Source organism: Cotesia glomerata, linkage group LG2 (genome assembly GCF_020080835.1).
Source record: "Cotesia glomerata isolate CgM1 linkage group LG2, MPM_Cglom_v2.3, whole genome shotgun sequence".
NCBI classification, from domain to species: Eukaryota; Metazoa; Arthropoda; class Insecta; order Hymenoptera; family Braconidae; genus Cotesia; species Cotesia glomerata.
Window position 1 is genome coordinate 733,785 of NC_058159.1, and position 27,354 is coordinate 761,138.

General features: G+C 27.9%; 1 protein-coding gene across 4 annotated transcripts in view; it reads right to left on the minus strand.

The window, feature by feature from the left end:
• The window catches only part of LOC123258596 (hemicentin-1-like), a 68,897-nt gene extending 42,488 nt beyond the window's left edge, over positions 1-26,409 (minus strand). Inside the window, exons 1-2 of one of the 4 annotated variants that reach the window (XM_044718711.1) lie at positions 26,125-26,409; positions 22,725-22,936 (exon numbers count right to left, since the gene is read on the minus strand). In XM_044718711.1, the coding sequence (XP_044574646.1) occupies positions 22,725-22,794 (70 nt within the window). In that variant the 5' untranslated portion in view covers positions 22,795-22,936; positions 26,125-26,409. The other 3 variants (XM_044718714.1, XM_044718712.1, XM_044718713.1) reach the window with 3 other exon arrangements.
• Between the last annotated feature and the right edge of the window lie 945 nt (positions 26,410-27,354).

Genomic DNA, 27,354 nt, shown 5'->3' on the forward strand with positions numbered 1-27,354 from the left:
CAGATATCAAGAATGATTTTTCATACTTCGCTGAATGATAAACCGGTAACTCAAGATAGTCTTGACGAATATCTCCTCAGCGTAGGCGAGGCTCAAGAATTTCTAAGTCTCGCCTAATTAGAGGCTTTTGATTAAGATACAATGCTTTATAAATAAGACACGATAAGAAAAATTTACGCCTAGAACTAAGTGTCAGCCAACGAAGCTCAGTATAATATTGAGTAACATGTTCATACTTTGATATTTTAAAAATGTATCGTACACAAGCATTTAATTTTTTCTGAAGTCTAGTCTGTTGTTGACCTGTAATATCAGTATAAATAGCCGCGCAATAATCAAAAATAGGATAGAGTAGAGACCAATCTTTTCTTAACAGGCAATGAAAAAACATCTCAACGAAAAAGATTAATTGTGTAATTAATTAAAAAAAAAAAAATTTTATAATTAAGTAATTTCTTACAGAGTATTTTTTATTTTTTTTTTTAAATATCGGCGCCCTTTTTTCTTGTCATATGCGCACGCAGTCTAAAAAAATCTAGCTTGATCAAGTGGCGCCATAGTTTTCACGTGACAAATAAGAAAAGTTCGTTTGGCTTTGTACGGTTGTATTGTAGTGAATTTTAATAAAAATTCAATTAAAAAAAAAAAATACGTAAACTAGGCCACTGATATGAAATACGGACCCAGTTCATCGAATTCTTAAACTAATAAAAAAGGTCCGGTCTTGAAATATCAATTTGTTCGGGAGTAATCGTTGGTACATCCAAAATGGGGTGACATCCGGACGTCAACGGAAAATTTTTTTTAAAACGTTTTTTTTTTCAAAATAGCAACATGAAATGATTTTAGAAAGTAAAAGATGGTTTAATTTAAGTGTTTTTTCGCTGTACATCTACTTATATCATTATATAAGTGTAATATGGTTGTGATAGAGGCATTTAAAGATCACAAAATTGCTTGACCTTGACGAGTCGAGTATAAAGCACAACCTCACGCGCTTCGCGCTATGAGGCGTGCAAAAAATTTGATTTTTTTTAATTTATAAAGGAATTTGATGATCAAAATTGTCCAGATTGAGAATAAATAAATTAATCTTTTGAAATTGGAAGTGTAACATGTGATTTTAAAGAATAAAATTCGGTTATGTGTGTGGTAACTAAATTTGGTTACACTGGAGGTAAATCGACTGATTTGGATGATTCCTCTATAATCGAATGTTTCTATCAAGACTTTGGGTTGATTAGATTTCGAGATTGATCAAATGGTTTACGAGTTATTTGAAATGATTCTTTCTTTCGACTCTTCGGATATCAGTAACGCTATTTAGGTGATTAGTTTACAAATCGAATCAACTGGACATGATGGAAGTTTGTATTTGCCGCAGAACTTTACTTGGATCAGTTAATCTATTTCGAAGATATAAAGACCGAGTGGAAACTTTATAAAATAACGCTTTTGCTTTATTTTCTTTGATTATAACTCGTATATGCTATTGCTATTAGTCTGATTGGTTGCTGAGGTTTTATACTTGATAAATTCTCGGTCGTGGGATTTATTTAATGAGCATTAATTTTTTTTCATATAACCTGCATTGAAAATGTGAGTTTCAATGCCTGTTGAGCCAATCGAAACTAGACAATTTCAGACGGGCAGGTATCAATTATTTCTTCCCGGCGGACAGAAAATGACGATTTTCTGTCCGCGAGGTGAAGTTGCAGCTTTATTTTCAATCCTATCAATTGTTTGTTTATTTTATACCTTTATAATTGTCATTCTAACCGTTAACTGTACTGACATATTATAATTCTGTTATTAAGCATAAATAAGAATGATAAAAGAAAACTTGTCAATTTACGAATAATGTTTGGTAAAAAATAAACTATTACTTTCTATTTTATTATAAGTTTCATAATAAAATGGTATTTCCGCTGTTCGTCTGAAACTATCTAGTTCTGGTTGGCTCCTGACATTGAAACTAGCATTTTTAATGCAACTTATATGAAAAATATAATGTGTGACGCGGGATGAAACACGATTTCAGACCGAGTGATGCCAGCCCTCGCTTCGCTCGGGCAGGCAACTTCACTGGTCGGAAATCGTTTTGTTTCATCCCTAGTCACACAATATACTATTTTTTTTTCAAGCATGGAGAAAAAATACGGAAAATATTCATGAGTGTAGTTTGAAATCATACAAATACGCTTTACATAATTATACGTAAAATGACGGCTGGTGTAACATATATAATATATATTTATGTATGTAAAGCCAGTTTTGTTTTTTAGCTTAAAATGGAAATTCAAAAGTGAAAATTTTTGATCAGTTGGCTGTATAGAAATCTTCAAAGGAAAAACTGTTGAATGAAAACAACAAAGAATAAAAGAGTTCAGTGTAAATCGGAAGTGTACGTTTTTGAACACATCAACAGCTCTATTTAATTGTGTAAATAAGTACTCAAGTAGAAGTCAATAGTATAACTTGAAATGAGTTGGATAACTTAAAAAAGCATAGACCGAAATTAAGAGGTAGACTTTGTATTAAATCACAAGTTTATTTTAAATTACCTAATCTAAACAATGAAATTTTTTATTCTCTGAAACATTTTTATCATTAACTTTTTCTTAATTCTGACTTTTTTTATACGCTTTATAGTTTGTAGGGTATATCATTTTTTAGATTATTATTATTATGAATAATATGATTTAGCAAACAGTTGTTGCAGTGATTGGATAATATCGTTGATATACTAATCCATATGCAGTGTAGATATATGCAGAGAAAGGGATCGTGATAGTAGCTCGCAGCGGGAGTATTTCAAATTTCTTCGTAACATATTTCCGCCGTATTCTTTATCGTATATTGTAAGTTGTTTGTTGCAATATACAAAGACAGTACTGCATTCTTAAATAATAAATACTCATATTAAAGTTTATAAATTTTGGTTATATTTTTAGAGCATACACGTTAACTTAAAAGATTGATAAGTTATTGGCTGAATGCAGAAGTTACTAACCCCACTAGGGTAGGGGCTTTAAACTTGTCAGAAAAAAATAGTTGGTTAAAGTTATTTCAAAAAATAAATTTTACGTTAAAATTGGTTATTAATACACAAGCAGATAAACTATTTAAAGAAAGCTTCTGCACAATCACCCAGTAAGCGATTTGACAGATTGAAATAATATTCTGATTAGCAAGTTCAACTTTACTATTCTTGGATCCTGATTGACGATACGTTGTCAAGGAATAAAGTACCACTTCGTAATGAACATTGATACTTAATTTGATTGATTTAAATTGGTTCATCATCTTATCGTACATCGACAACCCTTCACATGTTTTTTTTTAAACTGACAAAATTTGGCTCTTTTGGTACCGATAATATCTCCAATTCAGATGAAAAGCATTCATACATCATTTAGAATCTTAAAAAATTCAACAATAGTTAGTTAAATTCAAGCTAAGCAACGAATCAGCGACTAGATTAAAAAAAAAACCAAATCAGTTAAAAATAGATGGCTTGCAAGCATTTCTTCCCAGTGAAAGAGTTTAATTTACAAAGCCGAAAATAGGGTATAATCTGGAGCAATAATGATTGTTGTTGAGTGCCGTAGATGTTAGTGGCGGGCAGAATAATAGAGAATGGAAATAAAAAGTACGTTAGCTGTTGAACCGGCTCGTACGTGCCAGGAATACCAATAAAATATCTGTCTTCATCTATGCAGTCTATTCGTTCTTTAGACTTCTGACGTCACTCTCTGTCGTAGCAAGGTATGCTAACGTTGATTCTAAGTGAGCTCATTCAGATTCATGCAATATCGATTTCAGTATACATCCTATCTATATATGGATAACCAACCATCCAACAGATGAACGCCACCACTAATTCCATAGAGATAGCTAACGGGTTACCAGTTAGCATTGGAATCGGGTCTCCGCGTCGTCGCCCGCCCTTGACTCTGCCCGGATATCAAATAGAACATTTATCTATCGCTGCCCGCCACTTGTCATCATACTAAATGTACTCATCGAATTAGCTCCGCTGGGGTAAGACTAAGTCTTGTTTGGAAGTGGATCAACATCTAAGCTAAGCTTAATAAAGTGATTTTTAATCCCCGTCAACGTTAATACACACTTCTTCTGCCGCCGAGGTCTTTTTATTGCTTGGGGTAAAATTTCAGGAGGGATGGAACTACTAAACAAGAAATTTTTTTGTCAGAATGGAATTGCACACTAGTATGAGTTTTTTTTTTTTTTTTTTTTTTTTTTGTGCGAAGCATAATCTTTCTTGTTGATTTGAATAATTTTTGCATTAAGGTATAGACAAACATAAAAAATTGAATATTTAAGCTTCTTACGACAACGATATCTCTCGAACAAAATGCCGACTTAATTCTCGACATTCGACGCAGTTTTCTGGATAATATAGATTATTGGAAAGGAAAAAAAGGTAGAAAATCCAAAAGTGCACGACGTATAATGCTCATTGACTATTTAATACAAAATATATTAAAAATATTGCTAATTCACGAAGTAATATGGCATAGAGGCACACTGAAAAAAAAGTTTTTTTCTACCTAGAAAATTTGTCCTTATGGATAAAAAATTGGTATTCTTATGATTAGAATACGAAAGTTTTTTAACTGTAAGAATAAAGTTTTCTGACTGTCAAAAAAACTAGCCTTATAATAAAACGTAGTATTTTAAAGTTAAGAAAAGCAGTTTTTTTAAATCAAGAAAACTCGAGTAAAAAATTTAGTATTCTAGGTGGAAAGAAATTTTTTTCCAATGCAGGGATTGAACGGAGTACTTAAAGAAATACCAAGTTTTTCGGATCTTAAATACGCTAAATTTTTTTTAAAATAATTTTTAGAATAAACAATTTATCTTTTTTTAAACTTATCGTGTTTCTAAGCTACGAATATTTTCTATTATTGGACGGAAAAATATTTTGGTTTATTTGAATGATTTTCTTGTTTTAATTACTGTACAAAATTTTTTAAAGTTGCAAAATCAATCTTTAATGAATCATTAGTGCAATGATAAGCAAATTATCTTAGTGTCCGTGTACTGATATGAGTATAACAATAAAAATAGTTAGAAAAAGGAGTTGAAAAAGATTTTTTAATCGCTCTCTAATGTTTCGCATTATAATTCGTTCAATAAGATGGAAAATTTTGGATTTTTGCGTCTTCAGCTACATTTTTTTGAAGCTGAAAGCTTGAAGTTCAAAATAGTGAGTGAATTTTTGACATTGCTTTAATATTTCGCTCTATTTTCAGCGCCTCTAGTCTTAAAAACAAGTTGGGAGATTAGAAAAACTTTTTTTATGTTTTTGATTTTATTAGCTAGCTTCAAGCTTTGTACGAAGTACTTTTCAAAATTGGTAAATTGATTTTTTAAATAAAAAAAACGCAAAGCTTTTGATAAAAAACTATAAGAAGTGAGTGAAAATTGATTTCTTTTCTGGTAAATTCTATTTGTTCTTATTAAAGAAATGCTTTTACGTTATAAGAAATACTTTTTGTCTCTAATCTAGCTATACTAAGAAATAAAAGTAATTCGTGACCGAGATTTACAGGAAATTGCCGAGTGATATTCACTTCAGAAGCTTCTTCGTGAAGTATTGGTTCTTGAGTTTCAACAAATGTCGAGATTATTACGTCAAAAGAAGTGTTTTCTATTATTTTTAACAGAAATATATGTCTCACGTTGTTTGTTAATGAAACAAAGTATAATAAGTAATAACAATGAAGTTAGCTCAACATATTTAAGATAATCTACACTATAAAATGATTTGTTGAGTATAATTAAAATAATGCCAAGTATATAAAGTTTCTGATAGTTGATAAGAAGTTGATAACTAACAGTGAGAACCATGAATGTATTTAATGCTTGTTTAACTTTTAAGTAAATTTGTCGGGAGTTATTTAACTCGTCGGCTGTACTACTACAGTAATTTAAACAACCGGGTTAGAGATTAGTACATTTCTATACAAGTAGTTCTACCACAGTCATTGTGAGTTTCATAAAGCCAACTTTACTGCCTGTTTATTAGTACTGTGCCGTGTTTATAAATTTTTAAAGGATCCCATTGTTTTTAGTGGGGTCTAATATGAATAAACTGCACGGAAAGAAAAATTTCTTGACTGGAGAACAATATTCTTGGCCCAAGAAAATTTGTCGGGTGCCTGAAGGAAGATCGAAGTTGTGTTGGCCGAAGTAAAAATTTTTTGAGAAATTCCATTCTTGGTGAAAGTAATTTTTTCTTAATTTAAATTATCATAAATAAGGTAAAAGCCCCAATAGATGATCACGTACCAGTATATGATCACTCCATGTATTTGTATATCTATATTCACAAATATAGGTATACAAATACATGGAGTGATCATATACTGGTACATGATCATATATTGGGGCTTTTACCTTACTTGATACAATAAATTTTTATATTTGATCAAGATTCTTAGATACTTTAGGGAAACAGCGCCACCTACTTCAGCTGAGAAAAAAATTTTCTTACCTTGAGAAAATTTTTCTCGAGAATATTTGATACCCATTTTATATTATTTTAGCGTACAATTATACATATTAAATGAAAAAAAATGATGAAATATTATTTGATCTTGCCATTTGACATGTTAATCAATAAAAATATTAATGAAAATTAACTTCTATCTTTATATTTAATTTTTTGGAGCAAGAGAGAAATTTTCTCAAGACAAGAAAATTTACTTCTATCAAGAACTAAATTTTTTTGGAGCAAGAGGATGAATTTTCTCAAAACAACCAGATTTTCTTGCTTAAATAAATTTTCTTGGATCAAGATACGTATTTTTTAAAGCAAGAGAATTAATTTTGTTGAAATAAGTAAAATTTTTTGTGTCAAAAAACTTTTTTTGCTCAAGAAAATAATTAGAAAGAAAAATATTTTCTTGGCTCAAGTGAACCTTTTTTTCTGTGTTTCATAAAAATTAAGATAACATTTTTTTCTAATCAGTCATTACACTCAAAATAATTTCGATGATTAATACAATGAAACTATTGAAAGCAGAATCGGATTCTGATAGCGCTGGAGCGTAAAAAGTACAAAACAAGTTTGAATTATAGAAGCTCGTTTAAAGTTCGGCGTGGGAGAAACCGGGGTGATTTCAAACACCTGAGTGACAAATCGAGTATGATTAAAGTTTAGTAACAAATAATAACTTTTATTAATTATAAGTGTATTAAATTTATTAAAGCATGAAGCAAATGTATCGATTTAAATATAATTTAATGTATTAATAAATGTTTGTATGGAAACAAAAGTTTGAATATGCGCGGGGTGAGAAATTTCGAGCACTACCTAGATTAATTGCAAATAGTGCTCAAGGCAGCACTGAACAGCTTTAATATTGTTCTGATACAAGTTTTCAAATTCTCCCATTCGTAATAGTTTAGATTTTTAATTAACATAAAGTTTGTTCATTTTTTATATTTTTTTCGTAGAACGCGGAAATGAGTCAAATGCAGCTACGAGACGAAATGGAAAATAAATATTCAAAAAACTAAATTATTGATTTAATTTTTAACAAAGTTAAAGCCGTGTTTATTTACTCCGCATAGTTGAAATTAATTATTCAGGGGAAAAGTCAATAAAAAAAATAGCTTTAATTGAATAGTTGAATGAAAAAAAAAATTCTGGGTTCTAGTTTCTCAATAACGACCACTTAGCGTACATGGATATCATATGCGTGAAAATTAGCCGCTCGCTGAAAGCTTAACATATAAATATTATATTAGTTCATTTGGATTTACCCACATTCGTGAATTATTCAGTATTATCTCGCAAAAAATGAAAATTTATTAAAACCACACGGATTTCAATTTTTAAAAAGATTCAACAGTACACGGAAAAAAGAAAACTTGAAAAATTACAGTATAAAATGTAAAATCGATCTCGTCGTAATCAAAACTAGAAAAATTACAGTTTGAAATAACATTTTTCTAAATTCAATTTTTTAATTTAATATTCAGAGCTTTCAATGTAAATATTACATTCTACAATATAATTCTTATAAAATCTGTAATGATTACAATCTGAAACTGTAATTTTTCCAGCTTTCATCACGAAGCGCCACGTTGTATTATATGCTGTAATTTTTCGAGTTTTCTTTTTTCCGTGTAAGGTAAAAGCCCCAATAGATGATGTATTATATATATATATATATATATATATATATATATGCATATATATATATATATATATATATATATATAAGGTTATATATATATATATATATACCTATATATATATATATATACCTATATATATATATACCTATATATATATATATATATACCTATATATATATATATATATACCTATATATATATATATATACCTATATCTATATTCATAAATATAGGTATACAAATACATGGAGTGATCATATACTGGTACATGATCATCTATTGGGGCTTTTACCTTAGTAAAACTTTTTTTTTTTTTTTTTTTTTTTTTTTATTCGAGTAAAAATAGAATAATTCCAAAAATAATTATTATCATGATTATGATGGACTACTGAAGGTTTACTTTCTTAGAAAAAGGATAATTTAAAAATCGGAAATGATTACTGTGGTAGAATGAGAATTTGGGTCGGTTTGCCGCTGGAAGAATAAAAGAAAGAAGTTTACGAACGTCCTTTCTATGAAATCGATATTTTAAAATTTATGCATGTTGTGTGTTTTACATAACAACTTATCTTTGTACACGCGAGGTTACTCGAGCATAAGTTTATCTTACAGGGAAGACGACTACGACGAAGACGCCGATAAACTACAGAACTTGTATGGACAATTTCTGTTAGCTGTAGTATAGTATCTGTACGTTGAAACGTGTCAACAAGTTATATCGTCAACAAGAATAACTGCACAATCGTGAAAAGGAGCATCTGTGCAAATCTGGACGAGTGTGTTCCTCTATAAATTTCAAGTGGTTTTACTTAAATACTGAAATTATAACTTCACTTAGACAAATGTGCTCGGAACAAATGGGGGCCAGATTAAATTCCCTCTGAATAAAGTTATTTTAATTTATTGTACTTTTTTTAGTATTATTATTAACATTAGACAAGATTCATTTCATTTCTTAATATTTTAAAAATATTAAAAACATTTTTAATATTTTAAATTAAAAATATTATTAAAAAATGAACTTAATGTTTTTTATCTAACATTCAATTTCGTTTACTTTATAATTTACAAAAGTATGTTAAAATTAATTTTATTTTGACTAAATTGTGATATTTTTTATCTTAAAATAAGCCAACAAATCAAATCGTCTTGAGTATAATTTTTTTCGTCTAATATCGATCTTAATTAAACAAAAAAAAATCAAAATCAAGTGATATGTTGCAAAAATTTTACATTTCTCGAAAAAAAAAAAAAAAAAAAAAAAAAAAATTAGGATGACGGTTGAACCTAAAGGCCATCCCTGCAATTTCCCGCTCATTTTGTTCTTAAGCACTCAAAACTATACATTACGTTTTTGAGCTCTTCGAGCTCAAAAATATTATTTTTGTGTCAATTTGAGCTCTTCGAGCTCAAAACTAATAGAAGTTTAATAAAACACAATTTTTTGAATTTTCAAACGGTATACACGGAGAAAAAAATTTTGCTATAGGAACTCTATAGTAGTTAGTTGTAAAAAGTTCCAGTAGGTTAACGTTTTCTTATGGTAACAATACCGTTTGGCTCCTGCAACTCTACATCGTTGAGCTCTGAGAGCTAAACGTTATTTACCTCTCACAACTCTACAGGATCGTTTTGAGACTATAACAAATTTTTGGCAGTCTGATTAATAATTTTTTTTACGATTTAGCAATGATAATTTAATAAATAAATGCGACAGAACGAATTTATATTGCCAACAATAATTGTATATGACAAATAAGAATAGTATTATAATAGAAATAAAATAATAATAGAACTTATATTACAAATAAAAATTATTTGTAAAATAAAAATATGGTCGTCACAAAATTATCTTATTTTCTTAATTATATTAATAAATATTGGACATAAAATTACTACCGTATATGCACAAGAAAAGATAAATAAACGAAAACAAATTTTATTTTGTGTTAAATGGGGTCTTTCGAATGTATTCCGATAACTTATTACTTATCACAATTTATTCAACTAATAAATTTAATTAACAGTCACTGCAAATGAACCTTGAAAAACCACAAATACAAAACTGTTCTAACGAAATTCAATTTGACAAAAAAAAACCTATTTCTTTAAATAAATAAACTGAAAACTTAATTGTCCTCATATATTTTTAATAATATGGATGAGTAACAAAATAATTCTGTTTGTCATTTTAGAAGATTATGAAATATGTCAGCGCACTCCACTACTGCGCAATGTAGAGCGCTCCCAACTATACCGTTTGGCTCTGAGAACAATCCCGTAGAGCTCTGAGAGCTCAACAACATTGAGTTATCAGAACTAAATAACATTATGTTACTGTAACTCTACAACGAATAGTAAACTGTGTATAGTTGTAGTACCTCTACAGTTAGGTTACCAGAACGAAATTTTTTTTTTCCGTGTAATAACTTTTGAATGAATGAACCGATTTTCACGCGGTTGGCGGCATTCGACGCAGTTTTTGAAGCTCCATGAAAAATTTTCAAGTTTCAATTGATCGAGCCAGGAATTTTGAAGTAATTCTGAAAAAACACTTTTTTTGGTTTTCTTTCGACAACGATAACTCACGAACGAATCAACTGATTTTGGGCTTGCGATGATCGACGTGGTTTTTTAATGTTAAGAGTTGATCAGTTTTTGGAATTAATCGATAAAGCCGTTTGAAAGTAATTCCAAAAAAACCTCATTTCAAAAAATTTTTTTTTGTAGTTTTTTTGAGATTTCTCAAAATCTACTGGTTTGAATCGGTCTAAATTGTATTCAAAATCTAAGTTTGGTCAAGCCCTTTCAAATGACACCAACCGCGACTAAATCGGTCAAGCCGTTCAAAAGTTATAAGAGGGTCACATACATACATACACACACACACACACATACATACAGACATACGGACATCATCGCGAAAACAATCAGGGAAGCTTCCTAGGACCTCAAAACGTCAAGATCTGATGAAAACTCGATTTTCGAAAAACGAGGTAAAACCAATAACTTGCCGATTTTTGAAAATTTTCAATTTTCTTAGCGGGAAGTTAAAAAAAAAAAATAACCGAGTTTTAATTGACATAATTTTGGCTTAAATTTAAAGTTTTTTTTTGTATGATAATTTATGTAGTTAAAAAATTCTAAAAATTGCAAAACTGGTTTTTTTTAGCACCAATCAAACGGCTAATTGATATCGATGATTTAAATTTATTTGATATGGATAATATCTAATTATTCGTTGAAGAAATAGTAGAGTTAAATAAAGAACTCATTAAAATTTTATTAAACAAGCTATTAAATATTCTCCATGGATCGATAACTTATCGTTTTGTTTCTTAAAGTTAAATTTATAAATACACTTCGAGAGTAATGAGATTGATCTTTAATTTCAGTAATAAGCAGAAGGTTTTTTAAATTGACAAAATTTTAATTATCGTCAGATTTACATTAAATAATTTATTATTTTATTTCAAATTCTTCTGCAGAATTTTGTACTAAATATATTAACTTCCATAATTCATTTCAGCTGATAAATTAATTGGTATCATTTATTATTTATGGTATTTAATGTATTTTAATCAATGATATTGTCATTTAATTGTTGTTTTAATAAAAAAAACATAAAAAACTAGATCAAGAGCTCCGTCAAAAATTTACAATTTTTAGTGAGAAAAAATAATGAAATTTATAAAAGTTATTTCAGGTTAATGAGAGCATTCATTACAAAGTCTAAGTGTTTGATCAGTAATCGTGATTTATTGTGATCAGGGTAATTTAAACTTGATTAAATTGAAAAAAGAAAAAAAATAGAATTATTCGGTGTAAGATTGTTAAAAAATAAAAGCGAGTTGGTAAATATCAAAGTGAAGTTAATTTTTAGTGTGTGCATTAAAGCATATTTTATTAGAGCATCAGTCGGACAGAAAGTTTGTAAGATGGCAATTATAACCAGCGAAATTAATCAAGTTACAAATCTAGCCAGAAGGACAGACGATGACTTGTTCCGCTTACAGTTTCGTATTATTAATATTAGTTTGAAAGTTTCTCAGGTCTGACAGGAGATTATTGCAGAAGTAGAGTTCCATCTACTGCTCCTTGATTATCCAAGAAACTTGTTTTCTTCATAATATTTCGTTTCGTATCGTACCGTATCGTCAGAGCACCAGAGCGCCCGCCTCCTTGTTGCCGTCACTTTTCAAAGCAACGCAGTTGTAAAACTAAATTATATGCTATCAAAAGAAACAAATAAGAACTATAAATAAAATATTATCAGGTGAAAAATACTTGGATACATAGTTGGAAAGGGACAATAAATATTTAAATTACAGTTCTCGGTTCTACTTCAACTTTTCTTTCATTTTAATCACCAGTTAATCTTCTAGAAGCGACGTATATTTTTTTTTATTTATTCCTTCGGTAGACTGACTCTCAAGTGCTGTTATTTTTCTTAGTATTTTTATTACAAATTAATTATCTCGGAATTTTCTTTTTTTCATTGCAAAAGTTTGCTTTTTGATCAATGGATTGTAATTATTGTCAAAAACCGAAAAGACTTTGATACTCTAACTAATTTTTTTTTTTCAAACAAGTAACGCCTTATTTAAAGTATGCTAAGCCTTTTAGAAATATATGTTTCATTGGCTAAAAATATTTTTCTTTCAATATTATTTGTTCTTTAGACTATTATATAAATCGATAGAGTTTTTAACCTTTTGTTTGACGAAATATTTTTATAATATATGAAGAATATTCAGACTTAAGGAGGAAAATCTTTTCAAAAATTGAAAAAGAACATTTTTTTATTCATATTTCATAAATTATAATTATAATTTTAATTAAATTATAGTTAATAATTAAAATAATAATTAATTAATAATTAAATTATAAAATTATAATAAAACATAAAATATAAAATTATTATTTTTTATCGCACTGGAACTTTATTTATTTATTTACTTTAAATGTAATTTTATGAAAACAGCATTTTTGGGGATTAATATTTAAACAAAATAGCGAAAAATTTGAACTTTGCATATGCCAGGAATTGAATGCAATTTTTTATTTATTTTTATATTAATAGCAAAAGAGTGACAAATGCAGCACTTTTGATAAAAAATTTGATTTAAATATAGAATATATCTTAATAAAAAATTTTTAAGTTTATAAATACCAGATTTTTGACTTAAAGTACTTAAAATACAACAATAAAGGACTAAAAATTTTGTAGTTATTAAATATTGGAATGGGATAGCCGTAGTAAAGTTGGAAACTAAAAATTTTGAAAATTTTCTTATACTTTGAAAGGTACTTATACTTATTAGCCGACAAAGTCTTTGATAAATCCTAAAGACAACAAGAGATGCAATTTTAACTTAGAGTTGCGCAAATAGATCAACAAAGTATCAATAAAAAAATCTAAAGTCTCTCGATACAAAATAATACTCTTGTTGAAATTTGCATAATCCAATGACGTTAACATGAGCACTCGGCTTGGCTGGGAAAGTTGCATTGTTTACCCTTGACTTAAGGGAGCTTTAAAAATCTCAAGGGATCGAACCGAAAATCCAGAATATTCACTAAAATTATTTTCACAGAAGATCTATTAAGAAAAAAGTCTCGAAAATTTGAAAAAGATACATAAATAAAATACTTGTGAATTTTTAAAAATTCGAATGCGTTATTCACAAGTACTAGAGTACTTGACAATTTTCTCAATTATATTAGTGAGCTTGTAATAATATTTTTACGATGATACAATATGACTTAACTCAAGTGTATCAACAAAGCATTTTTCAATGAAAGTTGAGCACGCTCAAGATTTGCGATTCAATAAACGTAATAAGAACTTTTAAGTTTTTTTTATAAATATTTAAATTCGTTAACTTTAAATATAATCTTTCAAATACTTAGTATATGCATTCGAATACTCATAGTATACTTTTCTCTGTAGAGTACTTTAGATTCTCGCATATAATTATTATCAACATGTTTTTTATCGGTTTCCCCTTTTAAATTTGAATCTAAACTTTCATCCGAGAAATAAAAATTATTCTCAAGTTTTTTCAATACTTGGAACGATAAATTGAAGTTAATTCTCTTTTACGACTAAATATTTAAAGATCGCTTATAGTAAAATCCTAAAAAATAGTGTGATAGTGAAATTAGCCAAAATTTGACTATTTTACTTAATTTAAGGAGATCCAAGCACGCTCCTAGTGTAAAGAATGTCTATAAAAAAATAACACATAGAACTTTTTTTGTTATGCATCTTAAAATTAATTTTTAAATTAATTAATAACATTTTTGAGGAAATTTCCGAAAAATTTACTCATTCAATAATTATTAACATTTAATTGACTAATAAAAAATATAGCACGCTGAATTACTGGTATACACTTGACAACACCGCAAGGGTGTCCCTAACCTTAAAATTTATTTATGTTTACTGTCTTACTAAAATGACTAAGATCTTCTAGTATTTAAAAAACCGCGGTTACTTATGCGCCGAGTTACTGCGCAAGCGATGTTGCCAAGTCAAATAAATATGATACAAGACTTTAAAGAACGCAAGTTCCGAGTGATTTTTCATAAAAAATATAAAATATCTCCGTAATATCTTCGGAAAGCTACTTTTTTATTGTTTTAATCTTTAGCTTATTATTTTTTCAATCAAATTCAATGAAAATAACATTTTTTTTAAATCGTTAATTGCATTAAATTCTTAACCAAATACACGGCTGGTGGAATCTCCATTCACATGTAAAAATTACAATTTTCAAACCTAATTATTTGATTAAATATCCCGAAAACCTACTGTTTTTTAATTTTTTTATTAATTATTAGGCTACGTAGATTGAATTTACAAATTTTTAGGAAGTTTTAGAAATTTGACTACTTCGCGTGGATCTCCTTAAGGAGATCCAAGTACCCTCCTAGTGTAAAGAATGTTTATAAAAAAATAATATATTTAAATACTTTAGTTATGGATCTTAAAATTAATTTTTGAATTAATTAATAACATTTTTGAGGAAATTTCCGAAAAATTTACTCATTCAATAATTATTAACATTTAATTGACTAATAAAAAATATAGCGCTCTGAATTACTGATATACACTGGACAACACCGCAAGAGTTCCCTAACTTTAAAATTTATTGATGTCTACTACTTAACTACAATGACAAAGATCTTCTAGCATTTAAAAAACCGCGGTTACTTATGCGCCAAGTTACTGCGCAAGCGATGTTGCCAAGTCAAATACAAGACTTTAAAGAACGCAAGTTCCGAGTGATTTTTCATAAAAAATATAAAATATCTCCGTAATACCTTCGGAAAGCTACTTTTTTATTGTTTTAATCTTTAGCTTATTATTTTTTCAATCAAATTCAATGAAAATAAAATTTTTTTTAAATCGTTAATTGCATTAAATTTTTAAACAAATACACGGCTGGTGGAATCTCCATTCACATGTAAAAATTACAATTTTCAAACCTAATTATTTGATTAAATATCCCGGAAACTTATTTTTTAATTTTTTTATTTATTATTAGGCTACGTAGATTGAATTTACAAAATTTTCAGGAAGTTTTAAAAATTTGATTACTTCGCATTTAAAATAATTTTTAATTATGAAATTCTTTTTAATACTACTGTACTAACAATTTTATAACTTATATTATTAATTTATAATTAAACTCATAAAAATGGAATATTTTAAACATCAACTAAAGGCAACGAGAAATGACACAAAAGCTTGTTAAATTGGAGTAATTATTCGAATTAGTGTAACAACGCGGCACTATTTAAAATTCCAATAATAACTTGCTACTCTGGTCGTTCAGTAGAACAATAACATTTCTATGACGGTCGTAAAATAACAAAAGCTAGTTCTAAAGGATTAATTACACTCCAATAAATAATTGTTATTAGGCTGAATTACAATTTGTCAAATTAACTTTATAGAGTAACAATTGGTTTTGTTAAGCATGAATTAAATTTTTCATGTGAATTATTCTAATCAATTACATTAGAAATTTTTTATTTAAAATTAATTGGGACAATTTATCTGTAAGTTTATTTAATGTACTTTATATTAACGTTCATTGGAAGTTAGTTATTATAAATACGTTAAAGTTGATGGACAATCCTATTAAGTTAGCGGATATCTCAGTCTCGTCGACGCTCTATTTCGTAAATACAGCTTCGTCACAGTCGATTATTAAAAATTAAATGCCTTTTCAGGAACGTTAGTATATAATTATATTTTGCGTGTCTCGAGATTGGAAATTACTGCAGGATAGAAATTGTAAGCAGTGAATTGATGAAATGAAGCAGCGAAAAATATATAACGTTATAGTTGTAAGGTTTAATTACGTACAGTTCGTCGATTCAAAGGTTTTATAAAAATGAATTTTTAGACATAACATTGATGGAAAATATAAAACATTTCAAATTGCGCATTAATCTTGACTTTTTAATGTTTGATTGATGCTTCTTTTGTAACATGGATGTTTCGACCAAGGTATTTGGGGTTTTTTTTTAATAAAAGCTGGAATTTTTTTGGACCTTTTTGACAGTAAAGAGGGACTTTTTAAAAAAGTGATGAAATAATAATAATAATAATAAAACTAGCAACCTTACAGTCACTATGTGACTGTCGTGACTTGTGAACTATGAATAAATAAAATTTTGCTTTATTAAATAATGGCCTTTGTTAAATTGAACCGTACTTTCTTAAATATTGACATTTTTAAAGATGTAAGCTAATCACGATGTTACACTTATCGAGAGCTTTCATTTGAGTACCCACATGCATGTTTGATATATTTTTCATATATACATATATATAATATGTATAAATATATGAAAAATTGATGTGGGTACTCAAATGAAAAGTCTCGATGAATGTAATGTCGCAGTGAGCTTATATCTTTAAAAATATCAATAATTAAGAAATGATGTTGTATCTTGTCACCTAGTTATTAAAGATATAAGCTCATCTTGATGTTACACTCATCAAGAGCTTTCATTTGAGTACCCACATGCATTATTATATATTTTTCATACATACGTATATATATAATATATATAAATATATAAAATATATGATAATTTGATGTGGGTATTCAAATGAAAGGTCTCGATTAGAGTAATATCGAGATGAGCTTATATCTTTAAAAATGTTAATAGTTCACAAGATGGAAAGCCATTTCTTAATTATTGATATTTTTAAAGATGTAAGCTCATCACGATGTTAAACTCATCAAGAGCTTTCATTTGAGTACCCACATTCATTTTGATATATTTTTCATATATACATATATATAATATATATATAAATATATGAAAAATTGATGTGGGTACTCAAATGAAAGGTCTTGATGAGTGTAACATCGGGATGAGCTTATATCTTTAAAAATGTCAATGTTTCACAAGATACAAGGTCATTTCTTAATTATAAATTTCACTAAAAAAACCGACTTTATCATATGACTATCCTGTACACATAATTTCTCTTATTCTCTTAATAATATAAATAATTACTGATAAAGTTAAACAATTTTTACGATAAAATAACATATTTTTATTGTTATTGTGGTTATGCCATAAAAAATGCCATAGAATTTGGTAATTAATCCTGTGACCTCGAAGTATTGAGGATGTACGTTCGTTATGCTGGAATCCGGCAACGGATATGTGGCTTCCGATAAATATCCGTAGCTTAATATACGCGTATATTTTAATGAATTCACGGTAAGATGAAGCGATATTAAAATTTTTAGAAAACGTCAGGATTATTAAATATTTTCATCAATATTGACGTAAATCTAGTACACTTGACAATTATTTTTAATTAAAGAAAAATTAACTTAAATTTTCATAAAGTTTTTAAAATATTTGTCCCATAAAGAGAAGATAACTTTTTTATAAATTGACCTTTGAATTGTCGCAAGTAAATGAATCTTTTCTTACAGCTTGAATAATTGCCAGCCATGTAAAAAATGTAAGAAGTATCTTTGCATTGATAACTTAAAATATTCGAAAAGAGCATTTCACCTCCGGGTTTTTTATTTCAATTTTCATAGTGGGCGTGAATATTCCCGTCGTAAGCCAACATAAACGTCTGTTATCACAATTAGCATCATGGGTCAAGAATGACGCAAGCAACTTTCATGATACAATTATTATTTTCGTTGTCACGATCGCTTTATTTTAATAAATAATTATTGAAATTCATGTTTTAATAATTAAAATCCACAATGATGATAACAATAATATTAATAATAATAATGATAGCCAATAGAGCTGTTTATGACATTTGAATTTCATTTCGAAAAGCGTTTCCCGGTCTTTGAATAATGCAAAAGAACCGTACTCAACATTGTTTTGTTCCGAAGTTTCTGGGTTGAAAACTGTGTACTTTTAAAGATAAAAAGGTTTTGCTGTAATCATAAACTTTTTTCAATCTACTTTGAGTTGTTAATCTTTAAATTTTCGACATTAAAATTTCAATCCAAGTATTTTTACAAAATTCATGCTCAGCTCGACTCCGAGAGATTAAGAGCTTTAAACATACATACCGACACTGTTCAGCATGCATGACACGTAGGGTAGAGCATTAGGTAAATAGAAAACATTAAAAATATTTTTCGCCGTAGGAACTATATCGCGTGCTAAAAGGTAAAAGGACTTATAGCTAAGGGTTAATAGGGATTTATGCTGAAAGGGCATATAAGAAAATTTTTTTTGCCATTCGGTTCGAAATTGTCTGAAACGTAAAAATCTGTGAAAAAAAAAAAAGTTGGTATCGTAAAGCTGAAAGGGCGTATCTCGACATACGCCCTTTCACCTTTAAGAAAAGTACTACTTAAAGGTAAAAGGGCGCATAAAAAAAATTGTATTTTTTATACCAAATGTTAAATAATGGTTTCACAAGACAAGTTATACTCAAATAACAGCCTCATATACAAAGTTTGATATCAACAAATAGCAAATAAATCAATCAAAGACAAATTACGTAAAAATTAAGTAATAAAAAAAAATCACAATGACAGATAACATTCAAATATTTTGAAATTTCCCGTTTTTATCGCCCTGTTGAATATAATTACTGTTTCCGTTCACTGAGCAGCTGTTTCATCATGATCAAGCATCCAGAATCTAAATTTTATAATAACTATTTCTTAAAATGAATAATTCGACGTTTATAATATTGACATTTTGACAAATTTTAGTTATTTTTTCAAAGTTATGATTGCAATTGAACTATTTTCAGGCAATGTGTAGTACAACCGACTTATGTACGTTATTTAATCAAGGATATCATTCAGTGAAATCTACACAGTAAAAAATTTTGCGTCATTGCGTTAAAAAATTTTGTGTTAAAAAATTTTATGCTAAATATTTAACACTTTTTTGTGTTGATTTAACAGAATAAGTGTTAAATTTACACATAAAAGTGTTAAATATTTAACACAAAAATTTTTAACACTAAGTTTTTTGACGCAATGACGCAAAATTTTTTACTGTGTACCTTCCATTTCAGGTTTGGCCAAATGTCGTTTTTTAGATATATTTTCTTTTTTAACTTTAAAAAATTGTATAGCTAAGGTTTACGCCGCTGCTACCACAGAAAGTTTTTTTTTCACATTTTTAAACTACGAATATGTTCTTTTGTAAACTGGCCGAAAAAAAAATTATACACCCTTTCACCTTTAGATCACCAAAATTTCGAATTCTTAAAAGTAAAAGGGCGTATAATTAAAGACATACGCCATTTTACCTTTGTAATTTTTTTTTTTTCAATTTTAAGCGCAGAATGTGTCTACTACTCGATTGGCAATAAAAAAAAAAAATATGCGCCCTTTTACCTTTGCAAAGGTAAAAGGGCGCATAAATTGTTATGTCCTTTTACCTTTAGGCACGCGATATATTAATCAAATTTTTTAATTTTTTTCAGAGCATTGCTAAGTATCGAATAATCTATACTAATAAATGGAGAGCCGGTTTTTTTATCCGGTTATACTGCGAAAACTACTGAACCGATTGGAATAATACTTATACCATAAGATGCAGCGTGTTTCGGAGAAGGTTTTAGTAAATGATATAGTGGTGATTAGTTATCCGGAATCTATATTTTTTTGACTCAGAAATAATGAATTTTTATTGTAACTAAATTTATTCTACTCGATTGTAATTTGTTTAAAATAAATTTTTTAATTCTATTGGTTATGTTTATATACTAGGCAGATTTCTTCACTTATGAGACCTGCAATTTTTTTAACTAAAACTTTCAATGCTCATTACAAATTTTTTTTTTCATATCAATTATTATGAATTTTTGTAAGAAAGACACGGAAATGTTATAATGATTCCACATTGAAAGTTACAATGAATATTAGCTAGAATAATTACATGGATAAAAGGTGGATGCCAATTCGATAGAATTGGAAATCTGCGCAAGTCAAAACAATGCTCTAATTAAATTTCAAGTCTAGATCCAATAATGCAATTCTATAAAGCGCCCAGCGGAGCGGGCGAGTAACAGCTAGTATTTTTGTATACTTATAGAAGGATTTAGTTCTATTTAGTAAGATTTAGTAACAAGTCTTTCATTACCAAATATTTAGTAATAGGTACTAAATAATTTATTAAAGCCCATTTAGTTCCACCAAATAAATATTTAGTAGTATTTAACTTAATTTACTTAAATTAATTTTTTAACTAATTTTAGCGTGTAACCTAACTCTTTAACTTAAAAAAGTTTGGAAAATCCAAAAGTGCACGACTCATAATGCTCATTTAATTATGAAATATAAAAAAGAAAAAAAAACTTGTCGTTCAAAATTAATTGCCGAAAAAACAGCTGAAGTAGGAAGGTACTGCACAAGCGCCCCTGGTGGAATAAAATGTAAATAATATCTATAGATATAGATATATCACCATCCATGTTAATTTTACATGGATATATATAGATATACAGTCTTGTAGTTTTCGTTTTTTATTAATTGTAATTAAACGACACAGAATTAATTAACCATTCGCATTCAGTGACCTACAATCGTCGATTAGAATTAAAAAAAAAAAATTTAACTCAAATAATTGATTTTTTCACAAGTTACAGTGTTTCCGGGGTTTCATACATGACGGACAGGAAAATTTTTTGACCTATTTTGATGTTTTTTTCCGTTTCTATTGCAGTAAATCAATTTTTAGAAAGTATGGAATTAATCTCGATTAAATTATCTCGACAATAGTATGCAAAATATCTTGATTCCGTGAACTAACAAGGCTATAATACTAAAAATAGTTGCTAAAATGAGGCGAAAAAAATTTTTCGATCGTAAAGCACTCTCTGATGCTTCGCATCATGAGTCGTGCAATAAATAAAAATAATTAAAGTAAATAATTTTAAGTAAAAATATAAGGTATTGTAAAGAAAAGAATCTCATTAAATTATATTTTTTTTTTTGAGACATTTATAAAATTTAAAATTAAACAAGTTTTTAACATATCAATAATAGACTAATTGAAAAATATAAACTAATCTCCACTGAGAAAAGACATAAATAGAAGACATTTATTGGGAGTATGTGTGTTTTCAAAGGAAAGATAAATCTCCCAAAATCGAGCTGAATAAAATAATCTAAGTCAGTGAATAGGTTATGTAACACATAAACATTGGAATTAACGCATAGCCATCTACCGACAATACTTACCAAAAAAATATTTAGTACCTGTTACTAAATATTATTTGGTGGAAATAAATATTTATTTGCATGTAATAAGGCTTTGTTCATATAAAGAAATCATTTATTAAACTGTAACAAATAATATTGATGGGTAGAAAATATTTGTTTCTCCCAAATAAATGAATAAAAATTTTATTACTAAACCAGTTTAGTATTCCGTACTAAATCCTTCGATCAATGTTGTAAAACAGATCAAACGATTCTGTTGAATCAACACACTAAAATGTTAAAGTTTAACATTTCATACAATGACAAAAAATATTTCACTGTAAAGTAAAAAATTCGTTTGAACCTCTTGAGAAGTTTTCAAAAAGAGTAAGTCAAAAACAATAACGTATAAATAAACATTATTTTAAACGTTTTAATCTTTTAGGGTGAACCGTTATCAGATTTTTTCCGGAAAAGCTTGAAATAACGATATATGTATTCGAGCTTATTTAAATAAAGGCCGAAAAGTTTTATGTTTTCAACCTTTTTCAAATTTGTTTATTTAATTAAACGACCCAACTCGTCTATTCAATTTCGGGTTGTGAACGTGTCTTATCAAGAAATAATTTTCTTTCCTTAACTTCGAGAGAAAAAGTCACAATGCAATGTGAGTTAAAAAAAAACAGATAATTGGCGATTGATACTTTAGCTTTAGCCTCAGTTTCAACGAACAGTTAATCGAGGGTTATATAAAAATAGAAAGAGAGAGACAAAGTTGTGGTGTCAGCTCATATATCGAGGGAGTATTATATGTTAGTCTTAAGGGCAATAAATGAGACACTGAAAAAGAATAACGGGGAAAGTTACCTGATTGATGACAGAGGACGGCTATCAGCGGCCAAATGGCCTGTAACCATCTTTGACGGTTCTCCTTCATGACGTGATTTTTCTTTAAAGAATTAAGTCACCGCAGCCACACACCACTAATTCTTTTCAACACCCGCTAGTCATTTGCAGACACCATTTTTTTCGGTTACTTTCTTATCGTCGATTATTGATTGTCATATTACTCAGAAGTTCTACAATTTAATACAATTATTATTATTAATATTATTATTGAAACAATTAATAAGCTTAATTTTATAACTACAGACACTAATGCCCGTTAAAAAAAAAATTATTAGTGATGTGATGTGATAAAACAAACAGTTGAATAATAAATTGTCTTTAAAGCACTTGACGTTTAATACTAAAGTTGTAAACAACGTCAACGCGTATAAATACTCACAATAATAGACACCGACACAATCACATGCACGCAACACTCCAGTAATCACAATCTAAGAGGATTATGATTAATGTACAATTTTAGATTTAAAAACAACAATAGTTATTTTTCATTTTTTTTTATTTCAACAATCATAACGTTTTATTTTTTTTAATTACTATAATAAATAATGAGTGATAAAACTTATTGATTATTTTTCATCCTAATTGCATCCGTTTGAATGAATTTTAATTTATTCACGGCCTCGAATCAAAACTCTCTTGTTACATTAATTATCGTGTTATATAATTAAAAATTGATAAATTTTTGTTTTTGCCGCTTAATTAATTTTACATTTCTGGAAAAAAATATGACCCAATTATAACTGCAACGATAATTATTATTATTATTATTATTTTTTTTTTATAACTTGTATTAACAAATAGCAAACTTACTAAATAAACAGTTATTATTATTATTGTTATTATTATTATTATTATTATTATTATTATTAATTATGATTAAATATTTAATTAAATAATGATAATTATAATTATTAATAATAATGATAATGATAGTAATAATAATAATAATAATAATAATAATAATAATAATAATAATAATGATAATAATAATAATAATAAAATATTGACAGGTTAGCTTATATTAAAAATTTATAGACATATAATGTGCAGAGATATTTATACGTTCTTAACGATCACGGTCTACTTGACTACTAAAAGGGCTTCCAAGAGTTCTGTATACTACTTATGCCATGTAATTTGCTGATTACTTGAGTGCATCTCAATTTCAAGTTGACTTTATATAATAATAATTGCATCGCAGTATAGTCGAGTGTTGCGCTCATCATTATTTATTAATTTTGAGTAACTAATAGCTAATTAGTTTAGTTATCGCAATAATGCTTGATACTATGGTAATGAAAATGGTGTTATGCTATACTTACTAATATACGCGAGATTGAACTACGCGATGCATATTTTAACGCATGTATTGTAGGATTGTAGGATTGTGTAATATATATATTACAGCGTATACTGCTGATATCATTTGATAAGTCTATTTGTTAATTATAACTCAACCTTAAATAATTTTATTTTTAAAAATTAACCATTTTTTTCAATTTCTATCCATTTTAAAATGATTAAAGTCTTCAGAGAAAATTATACTTTATTTTTGACTAATTTTAGATTTTAAAATTGTAAAAGTTATATCTGCAACTTAAATTACCAGTCTTGAATAAACAAAAGTATTTAAAAGAATTAAAAAAAATTGACCTCAAAGAGTACTCTGCATCGGTATATAGATGTAAAACGTTCATTGGGGTCCATTCTTTTGAATTCTGTTGTTTAATCACGAAGGTGAGCTTTCATATTCTTCGCGGAAAAGTAAAACAAGAATCACTGCAGTTAAACATAGCAGACGCGGCGCTTTGATCGCGGAAAAAGTGTGAATTGTTGTCATAGTTTTAAATTATTGTCACGGTTGAAACGTTCATTTTTACAGAACTTTATAAGAGTAGTTTATTAAAAAAAAATTTTTATTTTTTTCCATAACTTTTCCGCTAAAAATATTTAGTTTTTCATTTTACTTCAGAATTTCCACTTTTTATCTTTTGAGTCAAGTTATTTTTAACTTTTAAAAAATAGAACGTATTTTTAGTAAATTCCAACAGTATAAAAATTTCAAAATAAAAAAATTTTTTTTCGAAATTTTCTTCCAAAAATTAAAAATTCAACTTTATAAAATTAATTATATCAACTTTAAGATACTCGACTTTTTTCAAACTTTTATACATTTTTTTTCAACTACCCTTAGGGAACATTAGCTCTTCATTGTCGAGTTTATTAATTTTCTTTTTTAAAAAAAATTTTTTACCCGAAAAATAAATTTTTTAAACCATTATTTCTCTTAAAATCATTAATTCCAAGTAATCCAATCCATCGAAACTCTATCCCATAATTTATAACGCTGTATTTATTTACTTTTATATTCATTATTTATCTGGCTTGCCAATAAAAAAAAAAAATCCATTAATTAAAAAAAGAAAAATAACTCCGTTATAGATTCAATTTCTACATGACCTCTCATTGTTTTCGGACAATTTGATATGTCTGACCTAGTTAAAAAATTTTTTCCTTCCATAGTTTTTATTTAAATTTCCATCCAATTTTTTTCCAGAAAAATAACAATACAAAAAACATCCCTACTAAGTAAAAACCGGCAATTAGTTTCTAAAATCCATCCCGCGTAATCCTTGTTAATGATTAAGCTTAAAAAAAAAGAATTTCCCTTTTCCTATTCCATTGTTATTTTTTTCAATCGAAAACCAAATATATTCCTTCCTACACAGTGTAATACAGAAAAAAGCGTATCCGCAAATAAAATACGAACAAATGAATTAGAGATATTGTGATGGGATGGTTGACTCAATAACGAACACGAAAAACACCCGATCGGTAAGACTGGAAAAAACTGTATTTTATCGAATTTATAGAACGCGATATTGCGATATTGCGGAGGTTGTCATTCCGTAAGAGAAATACGATACCATTATATCGACCAAGTACTTGATTCAATAAATGTTTCCGACTAAAACTATCTTTAAACATTTATTCATCATATTTATATTTACTTTTTCATTTTATAAATATTAAACTGATAGAAGGATTTATTTGTATTAAAAAATATTTGTTAATAGTTAACAAATCATTTATTAGAAACCACTTTTTGTTATTAAATAAATATTTCTTAGTATTTAAAATTATTTGTTTGTATTTAATAAATCTGATATTCATTTATTAAATATTAATAAATTTTTTTAAATACTAAGAAATATTTTTTAAGGACTAAAAAGTCGTCTCTCATAAATGATTTGTTAAATATTAATAAATATTTTTATTTGTTAAATATTAATAAATATTCACATTGCTCGCGGCAATTTTTTTTTTCGCGTAAAAAATTAGTAAATTGATTTACATTTTATGTAAAAATAAAATTCGTAATCCTTAAATTTTTATGACCCATAAACAGAAGCATGTTTTCCATGGATTAATATTTTTTTTTTCTTTGTTAATGAGTTTATATAAATTCACAAAATATTCACTCCACTTCCATTAATATTAAAGTATGATCTCGTAGCAAAAACATAAGATCAGAGTCACAATTAAATTGTTAACATTGAAAAAAAAAAAATTTAGTAAACTTTACACAGACTGAATACGCGTGATAAGACAGTTCCGCGTAACGGTTTGTTCGCGACTGAGCGCTTACGGGCCAACCCCAGCGAGTTTCCCGGGACCGCCACCAGAGTGTTATCACCCTGACTCGTACGTTACCCCACTTCAGTTCCACCCCGTTCAGTGGGGAAAAAAAACACAATAAAAATAAAATAGAATGGAATAAAATGATAAAAAAACAGAGCAGAGGAAAAAAGACTGCCGTAGTCGTGCAATACCTATTTTAATGTGTCTATGTCTTTCTCTGTATATTTTAAACAAAGTGACTTAGACTTTTGGCAGGATAATCTTTTTACATCGTACTCTGCTACATTATTATAACATTTATTGTCCAATGAGGATCATTTTTCACAAGTTTATAGATTTGCGCAAGGTTCAATGATCGGTTTTTTATTTTTTTTAAATAATGGTTAATTATTATGAATATTCATAAAGTTAAGAGGATTTTCTCCACCGAGGCGGTGAAAAAACATATATTTTATTGACTATTGACTTTTTTTTTAATAAAAAAAAACAGATATACTCTTTTTTTGTTTGGTATTAGTTATAAATTTTTATTCTCAAAACTAGGAATGTGTAAAGGGAGTGCATTTTTGTAGCCTCCAATGCGCGACCTTTTTAGTACACTGATAAAAAAATTGACTTGACTCAAGACCCGAACTCTTGAACCAAGAATACCATTTTGAAGAAAATGATTTTCTTGAGTCAAGAGAATAAATTCTTGACTCAAGAAAATTTTCTTAGACCAAGAATAATTTCTTAGCTCAAGAATTTATTCTCTTGACTCAAGAAAATCATTTTCTTCAAAATGGTAATCTTGGTTCAAGAGTTCGGGTCTTGAGTCAAGTCAATTTTTATCAGTGTAGATTTCATAGAAATATAACTATTGCATTGGTTCTCATGACGGAACTTTTGAAAAATTTTGCTATATTTCGACTCAACTCGTCAAGCGGATTCAAAAAATGCATAT